Genomic DNA, 14,066 nt, shown 5'->3' on the forward strand with positions numbered 1-14,066 from the left:
TTATCCCATTAGATAGTGAAATTTTTAGGTTACATTTCTTTTGGCATGTCCCCTAACTCAGTGGTAAGCACAGAACAGACACCAAATATTTTTTTATAGGGCCCAATCATAACACATCCCTACTTTTAAAATTCTGTAGTTTTAAGGAAATTTTTCTTCAAATGATAACTTTTATTGCAGTTATCTAATCTTGATGCAAAAACTTCTAAGAGGCATATAATCAGACAAAGTAAGGCAATCAATTTTAACATAGTTACATGTTTTTATTACATAAACATTACAATATTCCTTGTGGGAGCTGGTCTTCAGTTTTGCCTCTTACTTTTATGGAATGTCAAATATCTGCAGAAATTGTCTAAGAATGATTTATGAAACACCCTTTCACCCCTACCAAAAAAGCTTCAATGCCTACATTTTTCCAATCAGATTCCTGAAGAAAAAAATAGGTTTTGTTTATTTGACAGTGTAATACATAAATTTTCTTTCAAGGTATAAAAAAAAGACAGACTTTTAAAATAAGAGTCTCCTTTTGTTTACAAAGTTCTATAAAAATACATTAAGTATGCTCATGTTTGTCCCTTCACTTAATATTCCAGTTTACCAGAAACAAAAAATAACAATAAACAAAGATATGCAAACCACATTAATCCTGCAGCAATATAATGTCCACATCATCATGAACACCTTGCAAAAGTAGCTCTCCTGGGTATGTAACAATCTTTCTTCGTTTTGCAGCTTTGAGAGTTCCCACCAATGCTTCAAAGAGGTTGGCACATTTGTCATCTCGGAAGAGGACCCCAAATTTTACACTTAACTTCCCATCAGCATCTAATTTGAGAAAATACAATGTTAGCCAATGCAAAGTCTTGCCCCCATATATGGTAGATTTATGTAATCTTTAAAAAACATCTAACCATAAGTTAACCAAGATTACAATTTAACAGTTCACACTCATAAATTCAATGTCATCTCTTTCCAGACCCAAAAGTGATGAAATAATACCATGTTCTGTACACCTCCTAGCCTTAGGATCATCTGGACAAAGACTAGAAGTGAACTAAAACCCACTTACAAAAAGTGAATGTGTTACAGTGTTATTACTGTGGACCAATTCCCCTCTGTCTACATTTTGACATTTTTTTTTAATTATCAGTTTGAGTGAGAGAGAGTGTGTGCGCCTGCTGCGTCTGCGCATGAGTGGGTGGAGAGACAGAGGGAGAGACTCCTTCAGCAGACTCCCTGCTGAATGCAGAGCCAAAGAAGTGGGGCTCCATCCCAGGACCCTGAGACCATGACCTGAGCTGAAACCAAGAGGCAGACGCTTAACTTGATTGAGCCACCCAGGCGCCCCTACATTTTGATTTTTTATTTGTGGTGTTGTTGAATCAATAACAAAATAACAAATATAAGAAAAGGTTTGGGTCGGGAGCAGTGTTTCTCTAAGTATGTTCTGAACACACTCAGAGCCCCAGGGAGGGACTGGTGACCTTAAAAATGAAGATATCTGTATTTACCAGATCCCTAGATTATACAGATTGGAGACCAGTTTTTAATATAGATGTTAAAAATTAAGGTAAGCCCTAAAAAGAAATGAACCATCAAGCTACGAAAAGACATGGTGGAACCTTAAATATGTATTACTAAGAAAAAGAAGGCAATCTGAAAAGGCTATGTGTTGTATGATTCCAACTATAGGACATTCTGGAAAAAGCAAAACTATGGAAAAAGATAAAACTAAATAAAAAGATCAGTGGGTTTCAGGGGTTGGAGTAGGGGAGAGATGAACAGGCAGAACACAGAGGATTTTTAGAGCAGTGAATATACTCTGTATGATACTATAATGATTGATACATGTCATTAAACATTATCTAATCCCATTGAATGTACAACACTAAGCGTGAACTATAAACTATGAACTGTGGTTGATGATGTGTCCATGTAGATGATCAATTGTAATAAAAGTGCAATTCTGCTGGGGATGTTGGTAATGGGGGAGGCTATGCATGTGTGGGGATAGCAGGTATACAGGAAATGTATAAAGTAAAAAGTAAGTCTTTTAAAAAAAAGAGATAAACAAAAGGTGGATCTTTGATTAAAAATCAATCAACTGGAAACTTGGAGATAAGAATAATATGAAACACCTCCCCATTGTTGGTTGATTGCTTTGATCTACCTTCTAAACTTCTGACCCCCTTCCTTCAGCACTGCTCCACATTCTCCTCTCCAATAGCTGTGCCTGCTCTCAAGGACATGGCCATCACAGTGAGGGAGACTATTCCGTGGCCAAGGGTTCTTGAGTTCCCGTGAGAACTTCTAAACTGAGACTTAGTATATTCCTACTGTGAGTGCAGCACTGTGCTGGGCAAGTAGAGGGAAGTAGAGAATCACTTTCTAGCTTTCAAAGAAACGGCTTCAGTTCCAACGAGTTAATAAGAAATATACACATATCAGTGAAGCAACAGGACAAAGCAGTATGTGACTGGATGTGCAGTAAGTAGCCAAGACAGGACATCCTACAGTTTGGAGAAGGGTAAAATGACTCTGGGCTGGAATGGGAAGGGAAGACTTCTGGAAGGAGGCAGTACCGGTGCTGGCTTTTACAGGGAGTGTAATATGGAGCTTTTCCTTTTTTTTTTTTTTTAAGATTTTATTTATTTATTTGAGAGAGAGAGAGTGAGAAACAGCATGAGAGGGGAGAGAGTCAGAGGGAGAAGCAGGCTCCCCGCCGAGCAGGGAGCCCCAAGCAGGACTCGATCCCAGGACTCCAGGATCATGACCTGAGCCGAAGGCAGTCGCTTAACCAACTGAGCCACCCAGGTGCCCTAGAGCTTTTCATTTTTTAAAAAAGACTTATTTTAATTTGAGAGAGAGAGAGAGAGAGAGAGAGTGGGGGGAGGGGCAGAGAGAATCTTCAAGCAGACTCCCTGCTGAGTGCAGAGCCTGAAATGGGGCTTGATCCCACGACCCATGAAATCATGATCTGAGCCAAAACCAAGAGTTGGATGCTCAACCAACTGAGCCACTCAGGTGTCCCCAGGTTACATTTCTTAAAGGCGCAAAAGGCAGAAACCTGGATATAATCTTGGAGTTCTGCCCACTCACTCCTCAATCTCATAAGTGATTCCATTTCCTTTGTATCTTCTGTTGCTCTAGCCTCTTCTCCATGGACAATTAATTTCTTGGTTTAGGCTGGAATTGATTCTCAAGCGGATTAACTGCAAGACTCCTTGCCAGCCTCCCTTTCTGCATTTTTGTCCCCCAGTACATCCTCCATATTGGTGCAGAATAAAATATGTGAAAGAAACCTTTAAGATGCAAATCTGTTTCTCTCTCTCTCTCTCTTTTTTTTTTAAAATAAACTCTACCCCCAAGTTGGGGCTTGAACTCACGACCCCGAGATCAAGAGTCACAGACTCAACAGACTAAGCCAGCTAGGAGCCCCTGATCGATACTCTTCTCCTCTAATCTTTCAGTGGCTCCCTACCACCTTCAAATAGTGATGCCCTTGGCGTTCCAGATAAGACACTTCACGCTCTGGCCCTTGCACTCCTCTCTTGCCTGGTCTCCTGCCATATCGTTCTATGTACCTTTTGATCCAGTCAAAATCAAATGACTTGCTGTTACCCAAGGTGACATGAGAGATCCTGCCCTGGCAGTTTTGCCCATGTTGAGCCATCTGCCCAGCATCCCAGAGCCCTTTCTCTAGCTAATTCTTTTTCTTCAAGAATGGGCTCAAATGTCACCTTTTCTGAGAAGTGCTCTGTGATTCCCTCAGTCAAGTTAATAACTTCTTATAAAATTAAGTATATATCAAAGCACTCGCCATCAATTACAGTAATAATAGTTAATATGTATTGAGTCCTTGCTATGCTCGTAGAACTGTTCAATGCATTTTATAGTAATTAAAACTCCCTTAATCCTTATTTCATGGAAGGTAAGGCACAATTCATTGCAAGAAGCACCATTATTTTATGTTCCAATTAAACTGCCAATTTAATTATAGCACAACATGGATTATAAAACACATTCTTATTTTAGAGATGTTAAAGCTTGGGGAAAAAAGTGTCTTTGAATCACTGAAATAGAGTATTATTATCCAAATAAGGAAACCAAGGCATAAAAATGGTTAGCAATGTGCCCAAGGTCACACAGTAAGTGGCAGGGGAGCTGGGATTCATTCCTAGAGAGCCTGACTCCAGAGCCCATGCTCTTAACTACTTCCCCATACGTGCTTCTAGCTCATTTGTCTGTCTTCCTGCTACCTAAAGAGGTCCACAGGGGCTGAGATGGAATTTTGTTTATTTTCATATGTCCAGCACTTGAGCACAAAGACAGCACTCAAGAAATATTTGTTGAATGAAAGAATTTAAATCTCCAAATAATCTTTATCCACTTAAATTTTTTTCCACTGGATGAAAAATGAAAGACTTTAAAGAATTTCATTTTAAAAGAAATAGATAAATAGGTTAACTAACTAGAATTTAAGTAAAAATTTGGAGAAAAAATAAAAGAAGTAGATAAAACTAAATTTGTCAATTTCCAGCTTCACCTAATACATTATATTTAGATTAGTCTAAAAATGATTCACCTAAATCATAATTTACAAAATTATCCCAAACACAACTTACATAATTAACCACAATCTGTCCACAGATAACCTATCTCCATAGATGCTTTCCAGCTCAAGAATTCATTTATTTGTAGGAACAGGTAAATCAAGGAGGCTTAGGGAAGCTGCAAAGTTCAAGACGTTTCATCCTTACAGAAATTATGATAATTACTGTGTAGTCTTCTAGTTTGTAAAGCTGCTAATTCTGAAGTGCAGGTTCAGTTTGCCCTAGTAGAATAATAACTGTTCTAGGGTAAAGTCAGAATTTTAAATGCAATTGAATCTGACCAATAAACACTAGGCTAACATGAGGACAGATCTAGGAGAGAGGAAAATCCTACAGATCATTCGAAATACATCCTTAATATCTTTAACAATCTAAACAATAATACTACTCCCAAGAGCATGACCTCACGGAGCTCCAAACTGGAAAGGTAGAAATGAGGAACACGGGTTTCTTTCACTATTGAAAATAAGATTCACAGGGTGCCTGGGTGGTTCAGTTGGTTCGGTATCTGCCTCTCGCTCAGGTCATGATCCCCCAGGGTCCTGGGATCGAGTCCCGCATCGGGCTTTGCTCGCTGGGGAGTCTGCTTCTCCCTCTCCCTGCTTGTACTCATGTGCTCTCTCTTTCTTTCTCTCTCTCTCAAATAAATAAAATCATAAAAAAAAATAAAGAAAAGATTCACAACAACAATGGAGAACTAGTACAGGGGACATTTGATACTAATGGTGCAAGGGAATTTTCCAAGTATGTCTTTTTTTTTTAAAGATTTATTTATTTATTTGAGAGAGCTAGAATGAGAGAGAGAGAAAGTACATGAGAGGGGGGAGGGTTAGAGGGAGAAGCAGACTCCTCGCTGAGCAGGGAGCCCAATGCGGGACTCGATCCTGGGACTCCAGGACCATGACCTGAGCCGAAGGCAGTCGCTCAACCAACTGAGCCACCCAGGCACCCCCCAAGTATGTCTTATTTCAAGTGATTTGTGATTCAAAAGCAAACTGAGCTGTAAGTAAGAAAATTCAAGCTATAATGACAAAAACAACTCTTTCGCGGTACTTTTTAAAGCTGTTTTTCACTTACAATGATGTAATTTTATTTAATTTTTTTATATGATGTAATTTTAAAACTTTGAGTTCCATTATCCTAGTTGTTGCTGAATATGTCTATTGCTCTTACAATTTTCAGAACGTTCCTGAACTCCTGTATATCTTATCTGAGATGTACAGATCTAAAGCTACAAACATAATAGATACTTTCATTACAACTTGGAAAAGGACACTAATACTACCAATTTCACATGGCACTCATTTCACAGTAGCTGCTTATATGTTGCTGATTTAAAAAAACCACGTAGGGGCGTCTGTGTGGCTCAGTCAGTTAAGGGTCCAACTCTTAATTTCAGCTCAGGTCATGATCTCAGGGTCATGGGATCAAGTCCCGAGTTCAGCTCCAACTCAGCAGGGAGTCTGCTTGAGATGCTCTCCCTCTGTCCCTTCCCCAGCTTGTGCACTCTCTCTCTCTCTCCCGCTCTCTCTAAAATAAATCAGGGGCGCCTGGGTGGGGCGCCTGGGTGGCTCAGTCATTAAGCGTCTACCTTCGGCTCAGGTCATGATCCCAGGGTCCTGAGATCGAGCCCCACATCGGGCTCCCTGCTCAGTGGGGAATCTGCTTCTCCCTCTTCCTCTGCCTGCCACTCTGCCTACTTGTGCTCTCTCTCTCTCTCTCTGTCAAATAAATAAATAAGGTCTTTAAAAAATAAAATAAATCTTTAAAAAAAAACACTATGTAAAGGATATGGTTTCTTTTAGTTACATGTACATAAATACCTGGTTATACAAAACTCAAGAATTTGGAGAAAATAAAGACAATTTGAGTCCCTAGTCATTTGGAAGTTTGTAAGATGGTGGCAAGATAAAGCAGAAGAAATGAATTTTAATACTGTGACAAATAAAAATTTGAACTGATTCAATCACCATTCAATGCAGCCAGATTAAAGAAGCACAGCAATTTTCTTTCTATTAAAGGGATGATGGAATATCTCAAACCATTCCTTGCCTCGGAATCACAATACCCCAAAGGCTTTGTCTCCAGAAATCACTCTATCGCTGAGGGCAGAGTTTCTATAACTATGTCCCGAAGTCCTGGGTGACCCCTTCCTAGGCTTCTACCAAAAAAGCTGGTCCTACCTGCTCTGAGGTAAACTCAGAATACTGTGGCTGTGTTAGAATACTTACTTTTTGAACCCAGACGATGAATTTCCTCCACTAAGAGGTTAATTTCGTGATCCACATTCATTGCTGCCTGAGGGAGAAAAAAAATGCTGATTACCATTTCTATATCCCATTAAGCACATCTTGCCAAATCCAAGGGCTCTTTCTTTCTTTTTCTTTCTTTCTTTCTTTCTTTCTTTCTTTCTTTCTTTCTTTCTTTCTTTCTTTCTTTCTTTCTTTCTTTCTTTCTTTCAGATTTTATTTATTTATTTGACAGAGAAAGAGAGTGAGAGAGCACAAGCAGGGGGAGTGGCAGGCAGAGGGAGAGGGAGAATCAGGCTCCCCACTGAGCAGTGAGCCCAATGTGGGGCTCAATCCCAGGACCCTATGATCATGACCTGAGCCAAAGGCAGCCACTTAACCGACTGAGCCACGCAGGCACCCTTCTTTTTTTTCCCCCATGTCGCATTTGTCATTGTTAATTTACCACATCCCTCTTCCTAAAAATACTTGTGTGACATACATGACACCGGAGTACCTCCACTTCCCCTCTGTCTTTATAATTGCCCCTTTGTGCTGACCCCACTCTTATTCTACATAGGATATCGGGGAGAATGCAGCACCCACTATTAAACTCTAAGCCCATCTTCATGATGCTCTGCCCTGCACCAAAAACACAATGGTGAATGACACAGGACCTGCCCTCAGGAAACTCACTGTCCAGAAGCAGAGAAAGACCTAGAATGAATAATGGCAATGTGACAGCGTTCTTTGAGCGGTGGGTCCAAGGCATTATGGGAGCATAAAGGAGGAAGCCACCAAAGACTTTGTAGAGGTCACTGGAGAGATGTGGACCAGGTAGACAGTTGGCAAAGGGTGCTCTATGAGTGGGGAAGAGTGCATGTAAAAGGACAGAAACAAAGGAGAAAAAGCACAGCACATGTGAGGCAGGCTCTAAGCTTCTTAGAAGCTGGAGTACCAAGATAAAGGAACACACTCCCAACCCTCCCAGAGCCTGCAGTCTAGTGGGGAAAGGAGATCAATACAGGGCAATTTTAATATCGTTAGGTGCGATGATGCCTGTGGGTCACACGCAGGGCATCGGGTCCTTCCCTGGGCAGTGTCCGGTGGAGAGCTGGTGGCAAGGGCCATTCATCTCAGATAAGGAAGAGGCCAGGACTAACAGGAGCTGTGAGACCTACTTTGGTTCACTTGGTCTTCTCCAGCCTGGGTTCCGCACACCATCATAGCCTCCTCCACCCTATACCCTTGAACTCTGGGCTGCAGCTACATGGAGCTTCTTTCTATTCCTCAAACGCCCCTGGCTCTCCCACCTCCAACCTTCATACACACTGTGTCTTTGACCCCGACTATTGCAGTTCCTCTTTCTCACAGCTAACGCCCACACATCCAGTCCCAGCTTAGATATGACTACCTCCAGGAAGCCTTCCCTGAAACCCTGGTGGAGGAGCCCTCCCCCATAGCATTGTGCACCCTCTCCATTTCAGATGGCTGGAATTACCAGTTTCTCGGCTTTCACCACAAGATGGTAAAGACCCTCGATGCAGGAATCTGACTGTAATGTTCACTGCTGGGTGACACCTGGCACCAAGAGTACAGATTCAATAAATACTGGATTCAAACTGAAAGGACAAGGGCATGAAGGGGAATGAAACACCGCCTGTGGAAACTCTCACCATGGAGTTGCTGATTTTGGAGCAAGAGTGTTCAGAGACAGAAAAGGGAGGTAAAGGGGCGTGGCAAACACCTACAGAAAGGGGAGGGGGCAAGAAATAGGGAAAGAGCAGGTGAGAGAACTCCAACCATGCAGGGTCAAAGAAGTAAAGGCAGTAAAGACAGTTTCCTTAAGAAGGCAGGAACTCAGGGAAAACAGAACATGAGAGAAAGTAGGGGCCACTGGCAGATTATGCAATAATTCAGTCTGTTTTCCAAACAAAGAAGGGACTAAAAAATTGGGGTTGTATGAATGGTTTACTTTGGAGTGACGATTCAGAAGAAATAATTGTATCCAGACAGATTGTAACTAATTCCTGGTAACTCTGAAAAACAAGAATGAAATCTATGTTTAAGTGATATTGATTGGTACCCCAGGTTTTCTATCAGCTCGTAACTAAAAGCACCACTACTCCCTGCTACATTATTTGTGCAAATATTATCATTTAAGAAGTGTCTATTGTGGGGCGCCTGGGTGGCTCAGTCATTAAGCGTCTGCCTTCGGCTCAGGTCATGATCCCAGGGTCCTGGGATCGAGCCCCGCATCGGGCTCCCTGCTCCGCGGGAGGCTTGCTTCTCCCTCTCCCACTCCCCCTGCTTGTGTTCCCTCTCTCGCTGTGCCTCTCTCTGTCAAATAAATAAATAAAATCTTAAAAAAAAAAAAAGAAGTGTCTATTGTGGCAGTCGCTCTTTCTGCCCATGGGCCCCGTCCCCGTGCTTTAATAAAACCACCTTTTTGCACCAAAAAAAAAAAAAGTGTTTATTGCAATAAAATGCAACATCTTGGGTTAATGCATCTACATAAAATTCAGTATCAAAAATTATAGTTTCCCAATATTGAGAGCTTTGTGTTGGTGAAATTATATCTATAACATTATATTCAATTCGAGATAATTTGAGCAATGCTAAAAAGTTAAAATATAATCAGAAGATACAACAGAAAGATAGGCCATGAAAATAATGGTAGAAAAAACCCTGGAGATGTTAGTGTGGTGGACAGCAGTCATTTTCACCTACCAAGCACCCATTCCCCATTCCGGCTCGAGCAGTCTAATTTTTGGGGGGGTCCCGTTTTTCCTTCCTTGTTCTAAACAAATGGAATTTGGTAGAGCCTCACCCTAAAGCCCAGGAGTGGGTCAGAGCCAGAATAATTGATCTGGGGCATAAGGTCAGTAATCCTATCCTAAACAATGAGATTCAGCCCAGGGATTTTGCCAGATCAGTAAAACAACACTCTCCCACTAGGTGCTAAGATGTAAGTTTAGAGCTCCTAATGTAAACTGTGACCATGTGAAAACAGCCTGTCAGGAATAACGTTAACGTTAAGAAAAGCCCAGCCATGTTACAATGACTGAGCCTGTATACGACCCCAGACTTTCCAGTTGCATGAACCAATCAGTCTTTCCTGGTTTTGCTTGTGCTGGTTTGATTGAGTTTCTGTCACTTGTACTCTTAACAAATCCTGATCCATAAAGTCAGCCTAGAGAAGACCTGCAACCATTTTTTAACATTACAGTTTCTTTTACGTATTTATGTGATACTGTTGTTTCACGCTGCTTTATTGGGTAGGATAGATAGATGTAATAGGCAGATTTGGGAGCCACATAAGAAAAAAATTTCCTAACAGTCAAAACTCTCTAACAATGAATAAAGTTTGCACCTATTACTGACAACACTGATGCAAGTAGTATGGATCTGTGAGGGTTAGTGAGGAAATTAGCCTAAACAGAAGGGAGAATGCAATGTCCAAGGGGACAATGGTCCTCTCCAATTCTCAGGTTTTCTGATTTCCTCCCACTCTGAACATTTATCTCTTTAACACTGCCCTCCCCTCAATCAGCAGCACACTTCAGACCTAGCTCTTCTTTAATAATGAGACTCAAAGAGGAAATCTCACTATTAAGTAGTGTGAATACCTGCATCATATTAAGCAGATGTATGCAGATCCAATTTAAAGAAAGGAAGTCAACCAGCATTTCTTTATAATTAATTACACACGAGACTCCTTATCTATGTCCTAAGAAACCTTGCCAAGTATGTATTATTTAAACCCATTTTATAGGGGCACTGGGTGGCTCAGTTGGTTAAGCGTCTGCCTTCAGCTCAGGTCATGATCCCAGGGTCCTGGGATGGAGCCCCACATCGGGCTCTCTGCTCAGCGGGGAGTCTGCTTCTCCCTCTGCCCCTCTACCTCCACCCCTGCCTCCCACCTGTGCTGTCTCTCAAATGTATAAATAAAAATCTTTAAAAAAAAAAAAAAAGGAGGGAGGCGCCTGGGTGGCTCAGTCAGGTAAGCATCTGCCTTCAGCTCAAGTCATGATCTCAGGGTCCTGGAATTGAACCCCACTTGGGACTCCTTGCTCAGCGGGGGGCCTGCTGCTCCCCCTGCTTGTGCTCTTGCTCTCTGTCAAATAAATAAAATCTTTAAAATAAAATTAAAAAAAACAATTTTATGGATGATGAAACTGGCTCAGAGGGACTCCCCACAATTAAATGCTGTTTCTACAACATCATTCTATTTTTTTCTTTTCCTCTTCATCTTCTTCCCAGTCATTATGCAAAGTGTGCTAAATATAATAGTGAGTTGTGTTTGTTTGGAATATTACATGCTGAGTACATACTAAGGCAGAACACTTACAAAGCAAGAAAGGCTCCCTGCCCAGACCCCTACAAGTAGGAAAACAACTGCCTTAGGAACTATTGCTAGCACACATAATTTGGCATGATTTTATTTATTTATTTTATTATTTAGCGGGAACAAAGCGGGGGAATACTCATTGTTGTTACATCATCCTTGAGGCCCATGGCATTCTATAAGGACAGAAGGCTGGGACCGGAGTAAGCAGCAAGATCAAGAACAATGAAGAGGGGCCATCAGCAGAGCAAGTGTGAAGGGGAAGAAAGAGATTTTCAGTGGGAGCTCAAGGCAAGGCGGTAGCAGATGCTAGTCCGGTCCTCTGTGTCAGAATCTAATTAGGCATTGTGCGTGGGAATCACAAAGAAAGCGGAATGTCGGAGGATTGGGCCATATGCCGAAATGCTCCACCATCAATATACACTTAAGAATATAGGACCTTTTTATAGTTTGTTTTGTTTTGTTTAAGTTTAGAGGCAATACATGGATTTTTTTCTAATGTTCGAGGAATAAAGCCTGCTGGAGTGGGAACACCTGGGAATCAGCAGCCAGCTCTACATCCACCCCCCGGGGCTGGCCACATTTTTCAGCGGTCCTTCGCAATCCCTGACTAGCAGCTGGTGTGGGTCAAGGGATGACTTGGGTTCCTTCCTGCCTGCCCGCTGGCGCGCACACGCTCCATATTTGGTCATCCCTGCTGCAAGTTTGGGAGCTGGCCCGGAAGGGGTCCCAAGCTCCTGTCCCTTGCAGGCCATCACACGGTCACCACCCGCACCAGTGCAGGATTGGGGAGCGCGGGACTCGGGGGGGCCGGGGCCGCACGGCGGGCTCCAGGGTAGCCCCCGAGGGAAGGGCCGCGTCCCGGAAGCCTTTGTCTCTGCCAGTCCCGCGCCAGCGCCGCCCGCCCGCGCTCCCCTGTGGCCGGTGCGCCCCGGCGAGCTGCGAAGGCCAGCGCCCCAACCGGGCGACGGAAACGGACCCCGCCCGGGGCTCCCCGAGCCCCTGGTGTCTCTCACCACCCCCGCCCTCCACCCCCACGGTCTGGAGCGTAGGGAGCCGCACCCCACCGCCGGCGCCGCAGAGTCCCGGGCGCGGGGGCCACCGCAGTCCTCGGGGGAGCCTCTCCCCTCGTTCCCGGCCCTTCCCCACCCGGCTCTGCAGAACGCGCCCCCGCGCCGCCTGCAAGTGCAAAGCCGACGAGCCGCACCGCGGAGGAAACCTTAGCGCGGCTGCCGGCTTCCCGGTCGCCCCCGGCCGGCACCGTGTCACGTGAGCCGATGCGGAAGTCGGCGGGAGAATCGGGGGCGTGGGGGCGCGCCCACCCGGTCCCCCGCGCGGGGTCTCAGCCCAATTCCAGGTACAATCTCCACGCACCTCGGCCCCTCCCGGCCCCATCTCCCCACCCGCAGCCCCCGATCTCCCGTCCGCCTGGCCTCCACCGGACACCTCCGTCCATCCTTTATACCTGCCTGTCACCTTCCCGAGAGACCCGCTCACCTATCCGCCTCTTTTTCTTTTCCGAGGAAAAGCTGGTGCAGCGTCGGTCCGGACCGGGTTATCTTCTTCAACACACCGAGGAGGAAGAGAGTGAGGAAGGAAGTGACCGAGGCAGAAGAGAAAGGCTGGTGAGGAGGAGGGGGGGTGGGAGGTAAGAGTTTAAGCGCTCGAGAAAGGGGCCGCCCACACTCCCAGGGACAAGCCTATGAGGAGGAAACTCCCCGGAGGAGACGCCCGGGAAGGGGGCAGACTCCAGACAGGTGACAGGGCGCCCGAGGCTTCTAGGAATACGGACTCGAACTTCGATTGCTGCCACCTTTCCCCTACGCCACTCGGTGACGATGATCCCCAACCCCCGCATCTGATCCTGGGCATAGATTTCCTGCCAGGATCTCTCTCCTAACGAAAGAAATAAAGCGCCCCCAATGTGATAACTGCTGGGATCCAGAAGGAACGTGACATTGGTTCTGTATGCCAGGAGCAGGGGTCTCCAGAAAACTACGAACATGGCAGCAGCATAGTCTGATGGCGGGGGGGGGGGGGGGAGCATTCTTAAAATCCAACTTGTTCTATTGCAAAGAAATTTTACTCGGACAATGCTAGTTCTTGATCCTGAGTGAATCTTTCTTCTTTTTTCATTCATTATTTCCTACATTTAACTGCATAGTTCAATCGATCTATTTATATTCCCTTTATTTTACTCAGTGTGTGTTTTACTCGCGCGCCAAAGAGAGAAAGAGAGATGCTTGCTATACCCAGAATCCCTTATAAAAAGGAAACTGGGGCTCTGCTGAAATGACCCAAACTATTCTTAAGGCAAAGGTTGCACAAATAACCCAAAAAAGCACCCCCTGCCTACCCAACGGCTGATTAGATCATGTGATCACGTGACCCAAGAGCACACAATCCTTAAACTGGCCATCATCCTAGAAGGTGACCTGGAGCAAACAATCCTCACCAAATAGGGACTCTGATAATTAAGTAAGCCAATCAGATTCTCCCTTGGAAATTGAAAGGGGAGAGCAAAGAATGAGGTATTCCAAAGAAAGACTGAAGCTGAGAGAGGGCTTGAGGCTGGAGTAGAGAAAATGGGTCTCCAGAAAGCAAAACACTGGAGTAAGCAGAAAGCCCCTGGGATGAAGTAGAAGGTGGGTGGGGGCAGAAATGGTAGAAGCAAACTCTAAGAGAAGCTGAGACCCAGTGATGGAATAAGAGCAACAAACACCTGCTCTCCAGGGGGATATGAGTATCCAGGTCCCTAAGGCTGCACTGCATCTGTCCACTTTCCAAACTGTATTCTAGTTACCCTTTCATAGTAAACACCCACCACTCTGGGCATCACTTTGAATGAGTCTCTGTTCCCTACCACCAAAAGAT

At 44.2% G+C, this 14,066-nt stretch overlaps 1 protein-coding gene across 1 annotated transcript; it reads right to left on the reverse strand.

The window, feature by feature from the left end:
• Positions 1–242: 242 nt before the first annotated feature.
• ABRACL (ABRA C-terminal like) lies at positions 243–12,824 on the reverse strand. Its single transcript, XM_028121426.2, has 3 exons — positions 12,690–12,824; positions 6,848–6,914; positions 243–828 (listed from the first exon to the last, which is right to left on the reverse strand). The coding sequence occupies exons 2-3, from the start codon at positions 6,906–6,908 to the stop codon at positions 644–646; spliced, it is 246 nt and encodes an 81-aa protein (XP_027977227.1). The 5' UTR covers positions 6,909–6,914; positions 12,690–12,824; the 3' UTR covers positions 243–643.
• Between the last annotated feature and the right edge of the window lie 1,242 nt (positions 12,825–14,066).

Source organism: Eumetopias jubatus, unplaced genomic scaffold (assembly GCF_037043125.1).
Source record: "Eumetopias jubatus isolate StellerSeaLion01/CBP00866 unplaced genomic scaffold, mEumJub1_p1.0 scaffold_6, whole genome shotgun sequence".
NCBI classification, from domain to species: Eukaryota; Metazoa; Chordata; class Mammalia; order Carnivora; family Otariidae; genus Eumetopias; species Eumetopias jubatus.

Excerpts from the sequence above, each read along its gene's own strand:
- ABRACL (XM_028121426.2), bottom strand. The coding sequence starts at position 6,908 with ATGAATGTGGATCACGAAATTAACCTCTTAGTGGAGGAAATTCATCGT. Across the intron at positions 829-6,847 it reads TCATCGTCTGGGTTCAAAAA|ATGCTGATGGGAAGTTAAGT; the intron begins GTAAGTATTCTA and ends TTCTCAAATTAG.